A 22,733-nucleotide genomic window follows, 5' to 3' on the forward strand; every position below is an offset into this window, starting at 1 on the left:
TTTAAAGCTCAAATTTTTGTAATTTCGAATATCATTGTAATATTTTTTCCAATGAAAATACATTTACTATTTTGTTATATTTTTGTACTGTTTAATAACTGTGATTACTAATTTACGGCGCGTACATCGGTGTTTCCACCAGCGGCCGAGGGTGTGACCTAAAGTGAGAAACATAAAATTCAAAATCACATGTAAGAGTTTATATAACATGTTTTATGTTAAAACAATGAATAATCATCGTTAAAAGGTATTTGAAAAATCATTGAAGAAAATAAAAAAATACGAGAGTTTCAAATCAATATGACACTTGAAAATATATCTATGTTATAATAGATATATAAATTGTTACCGTTTAAAAAAACCAAAAATAAAAACAAGGGATAATGACTTCAGAGGGTAACATACTTTTGATTTTGATCACATTTGGTCACTGAACTTTTTTTCGTGCTCTATTAACCCTTTAACTTGTTGATTTGTGCAAAATTTCCCCTTCCGACCGGGTTTAGCCGGTTTCAAACGGTTTATTGATCCTACGTGTCAGTTTTGATCCTAACTGGCATCTAGGGTTCTTGTTATTAAAGGAGGGGCGTTTGTTGTTCATTTATTGTGCTCTAATACCCCGTTGCCCTAATACCCGATGGCTTCCTCCTACAGCATCTCATCCTCCCTCAATCGATCAAGCAAGAAATCCATAGTGAATGATCCAAAAACTTGTGATTGTGGGTTCCCTGCACGTATTCTAACATCAACAACACCAAAGAATCCAGGGAGGCATTTCATGGTGTGCAATGAGGTAAGCAATTTCACTTAAATTTCCCCTCTTTTCTGATTCATTTATTCCAGATTTGAAATCTCACTTTGAAATTTTATTGTGGAAGGGTAAATGCAAATATTGGAAATGGTTGGATGTAGAACTTGTACAGATGCCTCTGATGGAAGTGGTGGAGGGAATGAAAGCTGAATTAGTAGCATTGAAGACCGAAGTAGAGAAGGTGAAGGAAGACATGGAACAGATGAAGAAGGAAAAGTACTCTGATGCCATTGCAATGAAGGAGAAAATATATAAGTTTACCATTGGATTTCTTTTTCTGATCATCGTGTATATGATGAAATGAAGTCACATGATGCATTGAAAGATGTTGTTTGAATAGAATAGAGTTGTTATCTTAACTTCTTGTTGGAATGGAATGAAGTAACATTGATTGTAATGGAAAATTTAATTATAAAGAAGCATACATATTAACTGCATACATATTAACTTTGATTGGAATGGAATCACAAAGAATGGAATGAAGTAACTTTGACTGGAATGGAATCACCAAGAAATATTTTTGACTGGAATGGAATCATAAGGAAGCATACATATAACAATGAATACATATTTGATTTTGACTGGAATAGAATCACAAAGTAGCATGCATATAAAGAATTAGTTTTGACTGGAATGGAATCACAAAGTAGCATGCATATAAAGAATTAGTTTTGACTGGAATGGAATCACAAAGTAGCATACATATAACAAATACATATAATAAAAAAAGTAAGTGAATGTGGTGGTTGGATTCATTGTAATACGCCATTAATATTCTACAGTTATATAAGTTTTTGTCTGCATACACAAAAGTAGTTTCTAGGTAACACAAAAGATTCCTGCATAGACAAAAGAAGGGCCACCATGTGCCCATACACCTACTTGATAGTACCATAGAAAAACATAATAAAAAGACTACTACTTTGTCTTTACATCACAACTGCCTTACAAAAGATATTCCTACCCACCCACTACTATCCCCTAAATTAATCAATAACTGAAGGGTTATCTGCATTGCTCCCAACCCCAGGTATCTGCCTCCTTAATGCTTGTTTGATAATCCGTTCAGAATATTTCCTCCTTCCACTTCTACTAACTGGGACCCTTCTTCTTGGCATGGGGGCTGCAGGTGGTGGTGGAGGAGGTTGTTGGGCTGCAGGTGGTGGTGGTCCTTCATTGCCCCTGGATAAACTTGGGTCTGCTCCACTGCCCCTGGATGAACTTGGTACTGCAAACAAAAATTAAAATGTCAATTCTTTGTTCAAATGATGTAATTTTTTTAAAAATATTCACCTGATGTATTGCTTTGTTGGTTAGATGGACACTTTTTCTTGTTGTGACCTGGTTCCTTACAAATACCACACTTTATTATGCTACCCCTTCTTGAGACAGTTTGTCTACTTGATCCACTCAACTCTCGTTCAATTGCATCCCTCTTCCTTTTCACAGATGGCCTACCAGGTAATCTTCTTCTTTTGGGAGGCAAAGGATTATGGTATGGAACATCTGGCCACATTTCACTACTATTGAGAGGATTAATGCTATATTTGTAGCATTTTAGGTAAGCCTCAGTAGTGTATGATTGGGACACATATGCCTCAGCATCATGATTTAAGTAAGATATTGCTGCCACTCCATGTAAGCATGGTATCCCTGTAAGTTGCCATATTCTACAGGCACACTTCTTTGCAATTAGATCCACTCCATATGCAACATCAGTGAATCTAACCTCATACTTTTGATAACCACAAGGAGTAACTCCCCACAATCTATTTAAGCATATTAACATCAGTGAATCAATAACACATCCTCATAATTAACATAAGCATATTAAAGTAAAATAATTACCTCTGTTTAACCTTCAGATGTTCTATACGCTTCCTAATAGTTGGACATATAAGCAAATCCCATTCCATTCCTTCAACTCTTTGAGTGTATATCCTTTCCATCACAAATAACCTAATCTCCTCCAGCATAGTGATTATAGGTCTCCTTCTAGCATGCCTAATAGCAGAATTGAAACTCTCACTGACCCCATTCTCCACTGCATCACAGTCTCTTCCTTCTTGAAAGAATGCCTTAGACCAGGTAGTAGGATCTCTGTCTATAAGGTAATCATAAGCATGAGTATCAATAGATTTGATGTTCTCCATTACACCTCTGAACTTCTCCACAGTACTAGCCCTTACAGCCCTCCAAAATAACTTTATGTATTGTTGACCAGTAAACCTTTTATTAAAATTAGCCAGAATGTGTCTAGCACATTGTCTATGTTCAGCTTCTGGACATTTTTCCTTAACTGCTTGTAATAACCCCTACAAATCACAACATCATTATGAGTGAAAAAGCATAAAAATGAAGCATAAAAATGACCTAGTACTAACCTTGTGTCCATCAGAAAGAAGGGTAATGCCTGCACCAAGACCACCATTAATGTCATCCATAAGCAAATCTATGAACCACTTCCATGTTTCTTTATTCTCAACACATACCACAGCCCATGCTAAAGGGTAGATGTGGTTGTTTGCATCTCTCCCAACAGCTGAAATAACTTCTCCTCTAACTATACCCTTTAAAAAGCAACCATCAAGCCCAATTACTGGCCTGCACCCTTCTAACCAACCATCCCTTACAGCTTTGAAACACACATAAAACTTAGAAAACAAAGTTGTGGAATCTGGCATGATGTCTACATCCAATCTCACAGTAGACCCAGGATTTGACCTGATAATTTCCTCACCATATGACCACAATCTCCCATAATGTTCAATTAAACTTCCTTCAATCTCTTGTAATGCAAATTTCTTTGCATTTCTGCATTGCCCCATACTCACATTTATGTTGAATGTTGTTGACACTTTAGCTTTCATCTTCCTTGCACTCATTTTTGGGTTCTCTATAATTTGACTCATAAAATGTTTCCCTATCCATCTATAAGTTACAATTAACCCAAACTTAAACACCCTACAACAATTATGTTCATTCACTAGAGATTTGATCTGAAAAGTCTTTTCTTTACCCATCTAGGAGGCCCATAGTCTGAAAGGGCAAGATGGTGACTTATTCTTTTTGCAACATTTCACTAACAATCTATCAGAGTCATTTTTTTCAAACCATAGATCATACCCATTAGCAACTGCATAATTGCTTAACATATGTTTAAGCTCAGTAGGGTTACAAAATCGCATACCTATAATTGGTTTCATCTGATCCCATGGCTGTCTCTCATCATACACAGGGTACTGGGGTGGCACGTATTCATCATCTTGATCTTCACTCTCTATAGGTTCACAAAGGATGTTTAAAAATCTATCACGTGCAGTTTTGTTTGCTGGAAATGGATAGGTAGCATCATCTTCTTCATGATCAACAGAATATGAATCTTGAATAACTGAATCCTCATCTTCATCTAAGTCTTCGTTTTCACTTTCACTTTCCTCAGCCTCAATCCAGTCGAAGATAGGTTCATTATGGTGATCCACATATACATTCATTCTCTTGTCATTAGCATACGCCAAATCCAAAAATTCCTTGTAATCACCGTTGTTCACCAGTGTATGAATTCCAAGACCTAAAGACTCTTGTGGAAGGCAGAAATAGATGTCTTTGCTTCTCGAGTTGGTGAGCTTGTGAAGGAATTCCATGAATTGCTCATACCCAAACCCACTGAAGTCAACATCTCGCACTGATGCTCTGTTGGGATCAAAGTAAACTAAGGGATTGGGTGCAAACTGACCATTGTAGTGGAAATCCACTACAATGAAGTTCTGATCAGTAGGATTTGGAGATGATGCCATAGAACGGTTGAAGGAGATGAATGATCGATGGAGAATTTTGTGACCTAGTCGAGTTTAAGGACCAAATAAGACTTCGGGGTGTGGTTTAATGAGACGGAGACGAAAAATCGGGCCCTACATGCCACCTCTTTCGCCACGTAAGATAAAAAATACACGTAGGATCAATAAACCGTTTGAAACCGGCTAAACCCGGTCGGAAGGGGAAAATTTGCACAAATCAACAAGTTAAAGGGTTAATAGAGCACGAAAAAAAGTTCAGTGACCAAATGTGATCAAAATCAAAAGTATGTTACCCTCTGAAGTCATTATCCCTAAAAACAAAAAGAACTAAATAGATGTGATATTATATATGTCTGGTTATAACTAGTAATTGAACCCATATTTTTGCTGTGGGTGTTATATGTTTTTATTGTGTATTAAGAAGTAGATGAGTCACATGGAATAAAAACAAATATTTAAAAAATAAAAGGTATATATTACAAAGCTAAATGTGGTTAGGTGAAAGTAATATTTAAAAAAATAAAAAGATGAAAGAATAAATAGGTAATAAGTGACGGATTATATAATTTGAGGAATTATTGTCGAACTTCATGCATTTATACATTATGCATAAAATATTGTACTCTTAACTACATTAACTAGGGATGAGCAAAAGGACCGAATCGGCTGGAACCGGTCCAAACCGGACCGGAACCGGGAACCGGCTTCGGCCAAAATCAAGAACCGAACCGGCCCGACGGTTCTATCGGTTCCGGTTCTACCGGTTCCCGGTTCCTACTGGTTCTCGGTTCCTACCGGTTCTTGTTGTGTCTTCAAATGTTGGAACTGGTCCTTGAAAAATAACATAATATGGTTCCGGTTTTTGCCGGTTCTACCGGTTTCGGTTATATCGGTTCCGGTTCCTACCGGTTCACGGTTCCAAAAATCCACAAAAATAACGGTTCCATCGGGTTCCGGTTCTGGTGCCGGTTCCGGTTCCGGTACCGGTTTCCCGGTCCATTTGCTCATCCCTAACATTAACTTATACTTGCAAATTCGAAGTTGCATTTTAATTTTATATATTATGAATATGAATTCTTGGAGTCGAATTTTATTTTTCCTTATAATATACTAATCTCTATACTAATAAAAGAGTAGTTCTTTTGCCATGTGTCACTATATTAAACCTCTTAATTAATGTGTTGCCACTTGTCAATCTATTAGTTCTTCATTTTAAATTTATTAGAGTTGCTCATTAATGTGATGCTATTTGTCAATGTATTTATTATATATTATATATTTTAAATTTTATATTATTGTTTTCATTAATTCACAAATAAAAATATCTAATATATGTTAAAACTTAATTTTACATATTTATTTGAATCAACGATTACAATTTGACATAACTAATAAAAATATCTTTTAAATTAATAATTTACTTAAAATAAGTAATTAATAATTTTAAAATTTTACTACAAAAGTTTAATTAATTTTATAACCATGGTTTTTACGGATTATAAACTAGTTAATAATGAAATGAAATATAAATCAAAATCGTCTAACGATATTTATGTTATTTCTACGAACATCAATTTTAGTAATTTAGATTTGCATACGATGGATAACCATGAAGAAACCACCACTACCTCCGTACCTATGCCGGCCAAAGTTAACCCCGCGGCCAAGAAGGCGCTTTTAATCCTGAGTTGTATCTTGTTATCCATCGGAAACTGTGGTGGACCTTTGATTATGCGGCTTTATTTCATCCACGGTGGCAACCGCGTATGGTTGTCATCGTTCCTAGAAACCGCTGGATGGCCGTTTATCCTTGTCGTCCTCATCATTCTTTACTTCCACCGCCGTGCAGCCGGAAAAGATGGAGATAACAAACACACGTCATTGATCTACATGCGTCCGAGATTATTCTTCGCCGTGGCGTTTATCGGTGTCCTCACTGGTCTTGACGACTACCTCTACGCTTACGGCGTTGCCCGCCTCCCCATCTCCACTTCCGCCCTCATCCTCGCTCCCCATCTCGCCTTTGTGGCGGTCTTTGCATACCTCCTCGTGAAACAGAAGTTTACACCGTATTCCATCAACGCCGTGGTGCTTCTGACTGTCGGGGCGGCAGTTCTGGCGTTGCATACGAGCAGTGACCGGCCGGAGGGAGAGAGTAAGAAAGAGTACGCGATGGGGTTTGTTATGACGGTGGCGGCGGCGTTGCTGTATGGGTTTGTGCTGCCATTGATAGAGCTAACGTACAACAAGGCAAAGCAGGAGATAACGTATACACTGGTGGTGGAGATCCAGATAGTTATGTGTTTGTTTGCTACCTTATTTTGTTCGGTAGGGATGATTGCCAACAACGACTTTGAGGTACACACTGTTTTTTCCTTCACACAACATTATAATTTTATATTATAATTAAACCAGATTATTTGCACAACTACTTGTTTTATGCTAAGATAACTCGATTTTTTTTTTTTTTTTTTCTTTTTTTACATTTGACATCAGCTTAAAGGTCTAATTATAATCTAATCTGTCTATCTAGAGACAAATTAGATTATCATAACGAAGAAACAAGGAAACCGATGTGTCATGATTTATCTATTAAATAATTGAACAGATTACCCCTATAATATCATATGCTTCAAATAATTAATAATCTGTCACATTTTGAATTAATGTATTGTCAATCTTATAATGATGGAAGAAAAATCTAACATACATTTGAAAATAATCTTCATATTTTAATATCCTATGATAATATTATATTAAATTTTACCTGTTTTTGGTTGATCGGCGTGGAGATGGGATCGATATTATATTTTATGTTAATTATAGATAATTAAAAACTAAAAACTTTATATTTTTTTTTAGGGTAAATTACATCATTCGTCCTTCGTACATACGCCAGAAAGTGTGTTTAGTCTCTATTTTCAAAAATTAACTCGGATCGTCCCTGAGTTTGTTTTTTCTGGCACGGTTAGTCCCTATTGACATAAAATGACTATTTTACCCTTAATAATTTCTTTTTCATTTTTCTGTTAATTATTTATCAATGTTTAGATTTTTTTTTAAAAAAGAAAAAAGTTAATATCCCACCCCTCCCCTTCCCCTATCCCCGATTTCCTTCTCCCTCTCTCTCATTCACACTCACAACCGACAACCACCCAACTCCGGCGCTCTTCCTTTCTCCGGCAAGAAAAACCTTTCTCTTTCTCTATTTTTCGATCGCCACCCACTGCAAGTGCTGACAGCTGTGAATGGTGGTTCTCTGTCACATTCTTCTGATGTCCAATCTTTCTCCCCCAATTCTAGCTAAGAACTGCACACATCAGATACTTAATCTCGTGTAAGATGAGACTGAAAACCGATAATTTATTGCAAACAGTCATAAGATCTTATATGGAGTCTTAAAAATCAATGCAATTTGATAAATGAAATCCATCAAATCCATTCCCAAATAATCACCAGATGACTTCTTTCTCTCCATCCTTCACTTGCCTCCTACCTACACGTCACCATCCTTTATACCTTCAACTTATTCATCTCTGTCCCTCCACATCCAGTGCATCGTCATCATCCCATTTCAATAAACTAACCCATTTCTATATTCAACCTCATCAATATTTAGATAAGAAAAGGAGGATGAGAGACATAGTGGAGATTTGTGATCCGTCTAACTCCACAATTAAGCTCTACAGTGGCAACACACAGGTGAGGATGCAACGGTGGCTTGGAGGATATGGCGAAGTTACTTTGAGGGGATGAAATCGGAGGTCTAAAGGGGACAATATCGGTGTTTCAAAGGGGACGATGAGTACCTCCGACGACTGGATTTTGACTTCCTCCGGTGGCTAGATTTTGATTTCATAGGAAGAGGAGGTTTTATAATAACGATAGAGAAACGGGAAAAAGGATTTAGGGTATCTAGCTAAATGAGGATGTGGGTGGATAAGTGTGAGGCCCACTTCATTTTCTATATATTTTAATTAATAAAAAAAATAAATAATGAAAAAGAAAATAAATAAGGGCAATATAGTCTTTTTCAAGTCTCTGAAGGTATGAAACGTGAAAATTTAAATTAATGAGGGATGAACCATGCAACTTTTAAACAAAGAAGGGATGGTCCGAGTTAATTTTGAAAAATAGGGACTAAACATGTTTTTTGGCATATGCACGAGGGACGATTGGTGTAATTTACCCATTTTTTTTTTATAATTTTAAATAAACACGTTATATAATTAAATCTTATTAAAATAAATAGTTGCACGTGCAGACAATCTCCTTGGGTATGGGACGATGAGACGGCTTAGTTCGGGATAATCATTGTTAATGTATTTTGGTAGCTATTAGGTATTGGTGAATATTAGTTTTGATTAATGATATTTGTCGGTTAATGGTTATGGTTAACAGTTGATATTGGTTAAAATGAGATAAAAATAAAATAATTTTTTAATAAAAACTAAAAAACGTAAAGTACATTGTTATGAAAAAATGAACGATTTTCTACTTATAACCTTATTAATATGATAGAAGATTAGTTATTTCACTCAATTCCAAATAATTACTTTTTGAATTTTTAATTCCAAATATAATTACATACCATATATTTAATATTTACTATTATATTATATTAAAAAATATTTGTTAATATTATTGGTTCGGTTCGATTTTTAGTGGTTTAGTTTTGGATGAACACTATAACTGAACCATATCTATTTAGTTAATCATAAATAGAAACCGCACCACCTTTTTTAGTAATGGTTCAGTTAAAATTGTTTGGTTATTTAGGTTAATTTGGTTTTGGTTCGAATTTTCGATTAACATGCTAAAAAAAAAGTAAAAAAAGAAACGTGGGAGGAGGTCATTTATGGCTTAGGCAAAACGGTACGAGGGAATAAAATTCACCGGCAACATCCGACTTGGGAGGTGTTGCCGGCGACAAACACCATCTTGTATTAGCCGGCAAAAATGGACGGCAAAGGTTGACAACAACTATTCACCAATGAAAATTTGTTGAGGCAAACATGAACATGTATTTCTTTTTTTATTATCTCTTCTCTTTATCATCAACACCACCCCTCGTTTAAACTGTATACTTCAAAATTTGGAGTCTAGATAGAGTTTAGGTGGCGTATGGTGCCAATTGCACCACACCGTTCAGGCTTATATTATTTTTTTTTCCTTTAAAAATGTCATGTGACAATCGATTGCATCAATGCAATCAATAAACACAAGTGTGGTGGCATTCTGTTGGTGATTTTAGTGTCACCATATCATTTTAAGTAATTGGAACTAACATGTGAGCTAAGGGGCTTCATGATCTGTACTCTAATACATGAATGAGGTTGTGCGGAATGCATGCATGTATAAGATTGAGTCAGAAGCCGGTTCGACGGCTAATCGGGGGGGTCCAGGGTTTCCAAAGGGGCAACGCTCCTTTGGCGGGGTCTAGGGGCAGCGCCCTTAGCGGGGTCCAAGGGGCAGAGCCCCTGGCTTCAAGGCTCGGTTAGTCATTCAAGGTTTTAGACAAAAAGCCGGTATTAACTATTTTGATATGTATGCTCCAGTTGCACATATTTCTACTATTAGATTGTTGGTTGCCTTGGCAAGTATCCACAATCTGGTTATTCACCAAATGGATGTGAAAACAACCTTTTTAAATGGTGATATTGATGAGGAAGTTTACATGAAACAACCACAAGGTTTCATTATGCCTAGTAAAGAGCATATGGTTTGTAAACTTGTTAAATCTTTGTATGGGCTGAAACAAGCGCCTAAACAATGGCATCAAAAATTTGATGAGGTGATTTTGTCTTTTGGTTTCAAAACAAACCAATGTGACAAATGTGTTTATAGTAGATTTGATGATGCTACTAGAGCTGGAGTGATCATTTGCTTATATGTAGATGACATGTTGATTTTTGGCACCGACCAAAATCAAGTGGATAAAACAAAGAAATTGTTGTCATCCAAGTTTTCCATGAAAGATTTAGGAGAGGATGGTGTAATTCTTGGAATAAGAATTAAGAGGATTAACAAAGGATTGGTAATGACTCAAAGTCATTATATTGAAAAATTCTCAAGCGGTTTAATTTTACCGATTGTTCTCACGTGAGTACTCCTATGGACCCAAGTGTGAAATTAATGCCAAATAATAGTATTCCCATTTCACAGTTGGAATACTCTAAGGCTATTGGTAGCTTGATGTATGTTATGACAAGTACCAGACATGATATTGCGTTTTTTGTAGGTAAGTTGAGCAAGTATACTAGCAATCCTAGTGCTCAACATTGGCAAGCAGTGAATAGAGTGTTTAAGTATCTCAAGGGAACCATGAATTATGGTTTGAGTTACTTGGGGAGTCCTTCGGTTTTAGAAGGTCATTCAGATGCAAGTTGGATTACCAACATGGAGGACCATTCCTCAACTTCTGGTTGGGTATTCTTGCTTGGGGGAGGTACCATTTCTTGGGCTTCCAAGAAGCAATCTTGCATTACAAACTCGACAATGGAATCTGAGTTTGTTGCGTTGGCAGTTGCTGGTAAAGAAGCAGAGTGGCTAAGGAATTTAGTCTATGAGATTCCTTTGTGGTCTAAACCGATAGCACCTATTTCTATCCTTTGTGATAGTGTTGCCGCTTTGGCTAAGGCATATAGCCAAGTTTATAATGGCAAGTCTAGACACCTAGGTGTTAGACATAGTATGATTAGAGAACTAATCATGAATGGTGTGATTTCGGCTGAGTTTGTGAAATCGCAACATAATTTGGTAGATCACTTGACTAAAGGTCTGACAAGAGACTTAGTGCACAAGTCTGTGATCGGGATGGGATTAAAGTCCCTTTAATTCTATAATGATGAGACACCCAATTCCCTCCTAATATAATGTTAGGAGTTGAATTCAATGTGGAAAGCTCATACTTATAGATTGGAACACATAAAGTATTCATCCCAGGTATGTGTTCGGTTCTGCAAGTTAGCCAGGTTGAAGTTTAACTTCTTAATAATTCCTTTGATAAATGTATGTGCAAATACATGGAAAGGAGTTACCTATGTGATTGTGAAGTGTAGCCGCATTTCAAGAGGTTGTGGACTTGACCTTGATACGATCATGAGAGGATTGGGACACACAACTTTATAATAGTGTCAAGTTGTATTATGCTAGAAATTCAATAAACTAGTGTGCATTTTACTTTCTGGTATTCAAATGGGTTGACGGGTTCAATTCTTAGAACACCCTGATTCTCAAGTATTTGCAATATTTTCATTATGTACTAGTTTGGTTTGTTGTTAATAAGGTTATGCTTGTTCAAGGGTTACACTAAAAATGGGGGAGGATTGTTGGTGATTTTAGTGTCACCGTGTCATTTTAAGTAACTGGAACTAACATGTGACCTAAGGGGCTTCATGATTTGTACTCTAATACATGTATGGGGGTTGTGCAGAGTGCACGCATGTATAAGATCGAGTCAGAAGCCGGTTTGACGACTAGTCGGGGGTCCGGGGTTTCCAAAGGGGCAGCGCCCCTTTGGCGGGGTCTAGGGGCAGCGCCCCTAGCGGGGTCTAAGGGGCAGAGCCCCTCACCGAATTTTGCATGTGGGAACATAATGAAAAATTCAATTTCTTGAGGGTGATTATGGTAAAACTAACGAAACTCATTAGTTTTTGGTAACCCTAATTCGGATTAATATTACTTGCTTTCAAAGCAAGTAATGACCGCCCAACCCTAATGAAACCCTAATCGTATTTAGTATATAAGCAACTCTTCCTTTCCAGAAGACGGATGTTCTTTAGCTCTCGTTTTACATCACACATTCACAGAACCTTGTAGCATAATAGCTTACGTTTTCTGTGCCTAGAAACGTAGGTGTCTGCTTGAATTATCCTATGCTGAATTTCTTGTAACACAGGCATAGGGTAGAAATATCAGTTCGGAAAGTGATATCACGATCCCAGCTGGTATCCAGATCTCCACCGCAAACCATAATTTTCCCAATACATTCTATGCCTCCAACATTGCATGCCGCATCGACAGTATTTAAGCTTTTATAATTTGATGCTATTTCACGTCTAGTTGTGCCATTAGCATGCAATGGCAAAGGAGAAGAGACGTTGTCAAAAATTGGAGAAAATAATGAGGAAAACGAAGTAACAAGAATGTCGTTCACTTCACATCTTGTTGTAGATGATGAATTATTAAAAAATATTTTGACGAAAACAACAATAAGATATAAATAATAAATATAGAATATTACAACAGTATAAATGTATTCATTAATTATGCATTATGCTCGTCCAGAACGTCCTATACCACACACCGAGGTATGTGACGTGTCACCGCGGTGCATGGTAAACACAACACCGACCTCCTCCGTTGAACCGTGATTGTTGCACGAGATGTTTTCACAACTCTTTTCTTTTTGGGTGACGGACGACAATGATTAGACATCACGTATTATTCTACTATGTTTCGATTATGCTTTTTTTTATTTATGGTTTTAATTTACTATGTATTTTTTTTTAATTAATAAACTATTTTCCTTTCATTAATTTATATAATTATATTTTTTCAATTATATTTTTTTCAATTAAAAAAATATGGTAAAATATGGTATCACACTCACCATTTTTATGGAGTGAAAAGAAAATGATTTGACAGGTGCCGTGACAAACAATCATTATTTTTGTAGGATGAAAGGAAAATAATATGCGATGAGGGGGCAATGCAATGGTATGATATATTATTGTATGACGCCACCAATTTCATAAATAATGACTTTCATATATGATCCTTAATTTCTTATTAAAAGATAGAGTAAATTATACGATTGGTTCCTATGGTTTAGGTTAAGTTGTGCGTTTGGTATTTAACTTATTTTTTTTAATTTGGAAGGTCCGTATTATTTGTTTTTGTTATGCATTTGGTCCCCGTCTTGCCTAAAACACCTATTTTGCCATTGATTTTTTAATTTACTTAAATAAACACATCCCGATCCGACCCTATCCCCCTCATCTTACCTTACCTACCCCACTATTTTTTTCTGTTTAAAAAATAGTCTTTTTAGGTAAAACATGGACCAAATGCGTAATAAAAATAAAAATTATGAACCAAACACGTAGCAAAAACAAACATTAGAAACTTTCAAAGTTAAAAAAATAAGTTAGAAACTAAACGCGTAAATTACCCCAAATAATAGGGACGATTCGTCTAATTTACTCTAAAAGATATTATACAACTTTATGGATAGCATATAATGTTTAGTTTTATTTTTTGAATTTATTGAAGAGTAAATTACACGCATAGTCCTTATGGTTTAGGATAATTTGCACGTTTGGTCCCTAACTTATTTTTTTAACTCGGAAGGTTCATACTATTTGTTTTTGTTACGCGTTTGGTCCCTGACTTACCTAAAAATACTATTTTTCCCTTGATTTTTTGATTTGTTTAAATAAACACACACCCAATCCCATGTCATTCACCTTACCTTACCTACCACACCATTTTTCTCTTTTTAAATAATAGTCTTTTTAGGTAAGATAAGGACCACACGTGTAATAAAAACAAACAGTAAGGATCAAACGCGTAACAAAAACAAATAATAGGGATCTTCCGAGTTAAAAAAATAAGTTAGGGATTAAACATGCAAATTACTCCAAACCATAGGGACCTTTTGTGTAATTTACTCTTTATTGAACTTTTTCTACTTTATGGTTAGCATATAATGTTTAGTTTTATTTTTAGAATTTTTTGAACTTTTTCATAGAGTAGTAACTAATAACTTATCTAAATTACATTTCGTTTTTGTCTAAAGTCTAAAGTCTAAACTATAAAGCTACTATGTCAGCATCGTTTGGACTAAAGTCGCCCTCATGCTTCGTATATTCAACATTTGACCCCACAGCTTTGTCTTTCAATTTGCAATAAAAAACAAAGTAACTTTGACTTAGAGCATACCAATAGGGGTGTTTGGGATTGCAAAAGTTTTTATTGGTTTATTGAGTTTTTGAAAAGTTAATAAGTAAAAAAAAAAAGTGTTTGGTAAATTTAAAAATACTTTTTAGAATAATTTTTTCATAAGTTTCAAAAAAATACTTTTTAATAAGCATATTGAAACTGGTTACGAATTTTCAACTAAAATAACTTTAAAAAACATTTTTTAAACAAACACTTTTTAACTTGATGATTTATTGGTTTTTTCACTATAAAAGTTTATCCAAACATTTAAATTTTTTTTTACCAATATTATAAGTAAATAAACACTTCTCTCTAAAAACACTTTTAGAGTTCAAAATTCACTCTCAAACACCCCCTTAAATTTATATCTTTAAAATTAAACGGTAAAAGTATGTTACAAATTAGAAGAGCCTAAAGTTGCAAAGCAGTTATAGCTATAAAATTTAAAAAAAAAAAAAGATTTTTATTTCTTTTGTGGTGAGTGGTGACGCTAAAAAAATAAATTGAATATCACTATTTTTATTTTGAAAGCACTAATGATATCAAAACGTATAAGTTAAGAAATATAAGATGTTTACTAGATATATTTAAAAAACAGTAATGTAATTGAAAATTATTTTATAAATAAAGACCATAAAAATAATGCAGTGAAGTTTTGGGAACGAAGGAGGTCCATGACACATGATGGCATGGAAGCCATTCATTGTTACAGCTGTGAAGGAGGACCTGACCATATAAACCGCCCAATTGCGGGTGTTCCTATCCACCTCCAAAAGAAGATGCTAAAAGTCTTCAAGATGATTTTCTAATGTTTTATTTTCTTTTATTTGTAACTTTATCCCTTATAAAATCTATCACAGAATATACATAATAAAATTTTGATCAAGAGTACCATCTACAAAAAATATTAAAATCAATCAAATAGTAACATCTATGTATATATCAAAACAACTTTAGCACATACTAACATCCACTGATAGAATACCATATCAAATAAAAATTCAAAAATCTTGATAGAACTCACCATTTTATGCTTCATTCTTTGACTTGGAATCATCACATGCGAATCAACTCAATCAATGAAAGTAATAACCAATGAGTTTAATGGGTTTTATAGAGTTCTTACAATATAACAAAAACTAAATATCTAATTGAAAGATGTAGTTGATTTTGGTAGAATAATCAACCACCTTTATAGAGTTACAAATTATTCAAAGACGATTGTTATTTATGTAATTTGAGTGTTAACTATTAATTCCCAAAATGGCAACAATCTAACCACAATGGCTGCAATTTTAGATCGTATTTTTTCTTATAACTTAACGAATAGTTTACATACGGACAGACAAAAAATAAGTGTTTCCTTATGTTTTTACAAAATGATGATAGTTGATATGTTATTTCATTTTTTAGACATGCTTATGGAAATATTTTGAGCAATTTAGCATTTTGGACCCATGACAATCGACCTTACTGCACCCGCCTTTGGATCAACCATAGATGTTTCTAGGGTTGAGCAAATGGACCGGGGAACCGGTCGGAACCGGTACCGGAACCCGATGGAACCGGTCGGGCCGGGACCGGGACGTTATTTTGTGGATTTTTGGAACCGGGAACCGGTAGGAACCGGAACCGATATAACCGGAACCGATAGAACTGGCAAAAACCGGAAACGTATAATGCTATTGTCAAGGACCGGTTCCAACATTTGAAGATACGACAAGAACCGGTAACCGGGAACCGGTAGAACCGGAACCGATAGAACCGCCGGGCCGGTTCGGTTCTTGATTTTGGCCGAAACCGGTTCCCGGTTCCGGTCCGGTTCGGACCGGTTCCAACCGGTTCGGTCCTTTTGCTCATCCCTAGATGTTTCATATCTATTTCCATTATTTTGTATATTTTTGTGGAACTAACCACAAATTATGTGAGTTGCCTGTTATAGATAAGACGTAGAAATTGCTTGAAAATAGGGATAATGAATGTCAAAGATATCGAATATTAAAGAAATGACATATTTTGGAAATTGTGTATTTATACCTTCTTTAACTTATAATTTCAATCTACAAGAGTTATACACAATCAACTTTAATAAAATTCATCAAAACCAAAAACCTACAGATGTATGTGCGGGATAGTTAATTGCGGCTGTTTTTTTTTTTTTTTTTTTTTTTTTTTGAACCGGCGGGGAATTTTATTAAAGCCACAGCCTAACGAGGCAAAGGCAGGTGGTTTTGGTGGGAAAACTCGTGTCCTTTAGCAAGAGATGCATTGATAGATTTTGGTAGAAAATTTACAAATTGAATGTTTCATCGTTGACACAGTTTTGGGCCAAAACGTTGTTGTATTCATCGAGGATTTCCTTGTCACCTTCTAAACTTGCAATATAGTAACCAACTAAAACTGCTGTTAAAACGATGGGATACTAATTTTTTATCCAAGAGTTGCAGTGTAACGATGAATTAATCATATTGATATGATGGATTTGGGGTATGGTTTTGACTATTTTTGTTAGGGAATTTCGAAAATTTGGGTTATAGAAAATCTGGATCACAAACAGGAATCGTGTTATACACTTTTCTTGTTTGATATTTCGACCCTAATTGTCTTGGGTATCTCGAAATCCAAACTAGGATAATTCCTGAAGAACAATTCTGATTTTAGGCACAAAACCAGAATCAATTTTGAGAGAGAATGAAGAAGAAATCGATATCCGTTTTTCTGTGTTTCAAAGAAGTCGTTGTGTTTCCCGGACTTATCCACACAACGGATAAAACGAGAACAGTTTTCAACTTTCAGAAAATACAAATTATACCTTGTATTTGCATCTTTAAAGAATAACAAATTAGTCATCGTAGATCATGATTCAGTACTAACAATATTTAGTAAATACAACACCTCCTAATTTGTATTATAACTAAAACACTGTTCTTGAAACACTTGTTAAATCCATTACACTAGAATATATTTGGTGATTAAATCACCAACAATTTTTGTGGCTTTTAAGAAGAAATTTGTGTTTTTTTGGTATATAACACGAAGAAAATGTTATATTTTGGTTTATGGATTATTGATTTTGCAATTGTTGCTTTTGTAGGTGATTCCAAGGGAAGCAGCGAGTTTTGAGTTAGGACCGACTAAATATTACACAATATTATGTCTTAGCGCTTTAATTTGGCAATGCTTCTTCTTGGGAGTCATAGGAGTAATATTTTGTGCATCATCATTGTTATCAGGGATCATAATTGCAGCTCTACTTCCTGTGACTGAGATATTAGCTGTAGTTTTTTATAAAGAAAAGTTTCAAGCCGAGAAAGGTGTTGCACTTGTTTTATCATTATGGGGATTTGCTTCTTATTTTTATGGGGAATATAAGCTCATAAAAAGATCAAGTGACGACCAAAAAGCTTCTCAAGAACAAATGGAGATGTCTCAACCTAATTATCCATAGATGTCTCAAACCAATTAGTCATCGAATATAATCGTAGATGGTTATACATTTTCATTTAATATTGTTGTTGTATTTATTGAAGCGCTGTCTATGCAGAGTTAAAATTCAATGATATGAAAAAATATATATATTGTTGTCATAATCGTAATCGTTCATGTATTACCTTACAATGGATAATTACATCAACGAATTTATATGCATCTTAATGCAAGTTGAGAAGAATTGGCTAAGATCCTGTTGCTTACAAATTCTTCGGCATGAAATAAAATGATAAATACACTGGCTAGCCTTTGTTCGATTGGACCGGGGCCTTGACTTTTTGAAGGTAAAGACATTGCAAATGTAATTGTTGCATAGATGGTTTCGTTTCTTTATCAAATAATTGTGTACTTATGAGGAGTTGTTGCTGTTTTTTTTTTTTTTTTTTTTTTTTTTTTTTTTTTTTTTTGATAAAAAAATTAGAGAAAATGATAAAAATAGTCTATCTGCGATTTGGGTTTTCCATCTGCGATTTTATCCCGATTTTCCTATATAAGTTTTTTTTTTTTCCTTTCATTTTTCATTTTTCAAACATAAAAACTCTCTTTCTCTCTCTCTCTCTCTCTCTCTCTCTCTCGGGGCGATTTTGACGATTTTTTTTTGAAGAAAAATGGAGGATTATTTCAACAATCCCGCAAATATGGTTAGATTTTAACTCTTTTAATGTTTTAACTCTTTATTATTTTATTATTTAATGTATTAGTTAGTGTAAAAAAAAGAAATTATAATGTTTGTAAAAGAGTAATTTTGTTGTATTTCATAGTTTTAATATTTGTTATTAGTAAACTTTAAGTTTAAATACTATTTTGTTAATGGTTGTTTGAATGTACAAGTAAAAACTGTGTAGAGTGTGCATTGAGTGGTTGTACATTTAGTAAAATGGTTAGAATAGCTCATTTTTTTAAATTATTAGTTAAATAAATTATTAGAATAATGTTTACAATATGTTATTTGTCGTTTGTATAGTTGTTGTATAACTTGAAAAAATTATATATTCTTATCGTGTAATTGTTTCTATAAATTATAAATAGTTAAATTACAGTATGTGCATAATAGTCGTTTATATATATATATATATATATATATATATATATATATATATATATATATATATATATATATATATATATATATATATATATGTTGTATAAGTAGAAAATTTGTATATATTTGTTTTTGAAGTATAACAATTTTTATAGTATCGTTAGAAATTGTTTGTATTTATCGTATAAGTTGAAAATTTATATATATTTGTCGTATAACTTGCAAAATTTTTAATTTGGTTGTCGTTTTATTTGAAAATTGTTTGTTTATATGGTTAGAAAATGTTATTTTATATAATTAGAAAGATAAAAATTGTTTGTATATTTATCGTATAACTTGGAAAATTGTTTATATATTTGTCATTTAAGTTGAAAAATTGTTATACTATGTGTATGTTATTGGTTTTTTATCGTAAATATATAAATTATTTATTAAATATTTGTATTTGCATTATTATTATTGTTTATGTACTTATTGCACTTAATAATCATATATTTTAAAATGGTAATATTTGTTTAGTTCTCTAATATGTTTTTGTGTTTTGTGCACTATGATTTTAATTATTTCAATGTGAAAACAATTGTAAACTTAAATGGTTCGGACTGTAATATATAAGAAGTATTTAAAGTGTTAGATGGTGTCAGACGTGACATTTTTAGAGATACTGTATTTGGTTATTTGTTGGATGTCCCTCGTTTACAAGGGGACAGATTGTTGTTCCATAAAATGTTCATTCATCGGATCCAGCTGGACCCTGTTTTATCTCTAGATGGAATAAAACGGTTATATTTTAGAGTAGGCGATACAAAAATGGTATATGAGCCGGAAGAGTTTTGTTTGATAACCGGCTTCAATTTTTGGGAGTATCCAAAAAACATCGGGAAAAAAAGTGTCAGAAAAATTAGTAACTAGTAAAAAAGATGTTTATGATGGGTTTTATACAAACAATCCTATGTGTGCATGCAACCCTAGTATTGGATCTATGTTTTCACTATTAGTTATACAGCTTTATGAACACAAAAGGAAACCTGGCATGCTACTATAATTTTCGAAATTCATATATATAGCTAGAATACATACCTTTTGTTGTTATATAGCAACAACAACTAGTTCCTTGAATTTCCTTAGCTCTTGAAAGCAAGTACCACAAGTGTAGTACCTCTAATGGAGTCACAAACACCATATGCAACTTGGATGAAAAGTAGAAGAAAAGGAGGCACAAAAAACGGCTGGAAACCCTAGAGAATCCATTGTCCACGTTTTTGGGGCCTAAGGGGTCCTTTATATACTTGTGTGGGCTGCTAGGGTTTCAGTCGAAACCCTAATGGACAGCTTAAACTCTAAGCAGCCCATGGAACCTTCTGGACAAGGCTATGGACGAAAATATGATGGGCTTCCATCATAATTTCGTTCACCCCTTATTCCTTTAGCATTCCTTAGCCCAATAACTCAATTATCCAATAATTGCAGTCCAGTCCCCTATATTTAATTAATCTCTTTTAGCCACAAAATTAATTATCAATTAATTCTTGACTAATATTAATTAAACAATATGATTTCTCTTTTAATATATTATTCTCATAATATATTAATAAATCATATTTAAACCTTTCTCTCCTTAATTCATCCTACATATTGCTATGGTGAAGGCAACCCAAAAGGACCATGCTCATAATCGGGTCAAGTACATACCAAAACAGTTATGGACTTAGACACTAATCCAACAGTCTCCTACTTGGATAAGTCTAATAACTATTTTCCGTATGAATTCAGAACCTGATCAGCAATCGTAGCTTTCAAAAGCCGCTGTCAACTATGATCTTATCATATAGCGTGTCCTCTAGATAAAGGATTATATATTCCTCCATTCTCAAGATATCGTATAGACAAAAGACATGAATTTCAATCATTCTCTCTATACTATTTCCCGACTTCCGATTCATGACGACTGATAACAGACTACAATTGAACACATCAACTCAGTCTTGGCTTGGCCAAGCGCTTAGGTGTCATCACTAAATCATCGAGAGGCCCACATATATCGCTTTTATCCCACTTTGGGTAAAAGGAATGGATAAACTTCGACTCAAATGCTCGCTTGCATTTACTGATCGAATCACACACAACAATAAGTTTTATAACACCAAGTTACTGGTGCGTTTACTTATTATCAATGTGTAACTGACCAACAAATAACAACTCACACGTCTCGGTTTCAAGAATATACAATATTATCGTCTCACTAATCACTCGTGATAAAACCGTGAAGTGATCCAAGTGAGCGTGGGTTTAATCCAATACTTTAATCTTATCAAAGCACTCACGAACTCTGCAGCAAACTTGTGCCATGTCTAAACACTTCAGACAATCTACAGACAGATTCATGACAGTCTTTATTCATACCTACTCCCAACGTATGACCAACTGTGGATGTTTGAATAACCTAGTTATTCTGGAAGTCAAAACATGCAAATTGAAACATGACAACAATACTTAATCCTATATGGCCTCAAACTTGTGAGAGTAAATAAAACCCTTCTATATATCCACCATATTGATTACTCATTATTTATCATTTAATGTTTCGGATAATCAACTCATTACTTGAATTATACCAACAATTGTCCCATGCTCTAAACATGCACACTTTGTTTCCTATGGTCCATGCTTTGCGAAATAGATCACCTGAAAACTTTTCCAATGATGCTCATTTCACAATTCCTTAATCCTAATTATTAATGTAAGAACACAAGGTTCTTGCCACTACTAGAATATGCTAGATTCTAACATTTTATGCAACGATCCCTTTGCAAAATCATAGCACAAAAGTCACCAAGACGTAGCTAATGAAATTACAAAGTACTTTCTTAGAAATTGTTACAAGACAATTCCATAGATGTGAAGTCTCACATTCAAAGTACATTCCTTTGAACATCCTTCTTGCATAAAAGTTTCTAATCTAGGCATAGACTCTCAATATCCAACTCCCAATATGGAAACATTTCCACATTTGCCATATGACAACTCATTCTTAATAGAATCTTATCTATTCACAATAATGTCGATATGGTCCATCCAATACCATACTTCCAACTACTTACAAGCGATCAATCCTCAGCGAACTTTGGATCGTCCTTTGATAGTTGTTAAATTCTTTCAGTCAAAACCAATTCTATTCCTTTTTCCCTCTTAATGCGCTAGACATTTGGAAAATTTTAGAATGGTAAAATACTATAGCATTTACAATCGATCCTATACCCGAAGCGTATGGGACACGATGCATAATGTCTTACATAAAGATATGATACTTTACCAATCTTTTGCCATAATATTTTATGTGTCATGTTCTTACAATTCGAACTATGAAGAGGGATGCCGTAATCATAATCGAATTTTAAGAGCACACAATGTATCCTTTGACTGAAAATATTAAAATTTCTTAATCTAAGCTTTAGATTTTGAAACGGAGTATAATATTCTCTCCCTTAATTATAGCAAAACAACTTTTCAACCCATGCAACTTTGCAAATGGAATCTTTGTTTTTCTATAATTAATATTGCTAACTTGCAATACTCGCCATAACAATCATACAAGCATAACACTTATGCTCCCACTATCATGATGATTATCATATAAGCATAACATTTA

General features: G+C 34.2%; 2 protein-coding genes across 2 annotated transcripts; one reads left to right on the forward strand and one right to left on the reverse strand.

Moving 5' to 3' along the window:
- Nucleotides 1–1,541: 1,541 nt before the first annotated feature.
- Nucleotides 1,542–4,614, reverse strand: LOC145026540 (uncharacterized). Its single transcript, XM_078976850.1, has 4 exons — nt 3,196–4,614; nt 2,660–3,126; nt 2,105–2,580; nt 1,542–2,039 (listed from the first exon to the last, which is right to left on the reverse strand). The coding sequence occupies exons 1-4, from the start codon at nt 3,832–3,834 to the stop codon at nt 1,798–1,800; spliced, it is 1,824 nt and encodes a 607-aa protein (XP_078832976.1). The 5' UTR covers nt 3,835–4,614; the 3' UTR covers nt 1,542–1,797.
- Nucleotides 4,615–6,156: 1,542 nt separating this feature from the next.
- LOC145026699 (purine permease 3-like) lies at nt 6,157–18,143 on the forward strand. The gene is made up of 2 exons (XM_078976861.1): nt 6,157–6,966; nt 17,648–18,143. Exons 1-2 carry the CDS (start codon nt 6,208–6,210, stop codon nt 17,999–18,001), a joined length of 1,113 nt encoding a protein of 370 aa, XP_078832987.1. The 5' UTR covers nt 6,157–6,207; the 3' UTR covers nt 18,002–18,143.
- Nucleotides 18,144–22,733: the final 4,590 nt, after the last annotated feature.

The sequence above is a fragment of the Lactuca saligna genome, chromosome 1 (genome assembly GCF_052625555.1).
Source record: "Lactuca saligna cultivar CGN05327 chromosome 1, ASM5262555v1, whole genome shotgun sequence".
Taxonomy (NCBI): Eukaryota; Viridiplantae; Streptophyta; class Magnoliopsida; order Asterales; family Asteraceae; genus Lactuca; species Lactuca saligna.

Coding starts and splice junctions, on each gene's coding strand:
- LOC145026540 (XM_078976850.1), bottom strand. CDS start 3,834: ATGGGTAAAGAAAAGACTTTTCAGATCAAATCTCTAGTGAATGAACAT. Junction 3,127..3,195: donor TTCTTTCTGATGGACACAAG/GTTAGTACTAGG, acceptor TGTGATTTGTAG/GGGTTATTACAAGCAGTTAA. Junction 2,040..2,104: donor CCAACAAAGCAATACATCAG/GTGAATATTTTT, acceptor TTTTGTTTGCAG/TACCAAGTTCATCCAGGGGC.
- LOC145026699 (XM_078976861.1), top strand. CDS start 6,208: ATGGATAACCATGAAGAAACCACCACTACCTCCGTACCTATGCCGGCC. Junction 6,967..17,647: donor TTGCCAACAACGACTTTGAG/GTACACACTGTT, acceptor TTGCTTTTGTAG/GTGATTCCAAGGGAAGCAGC.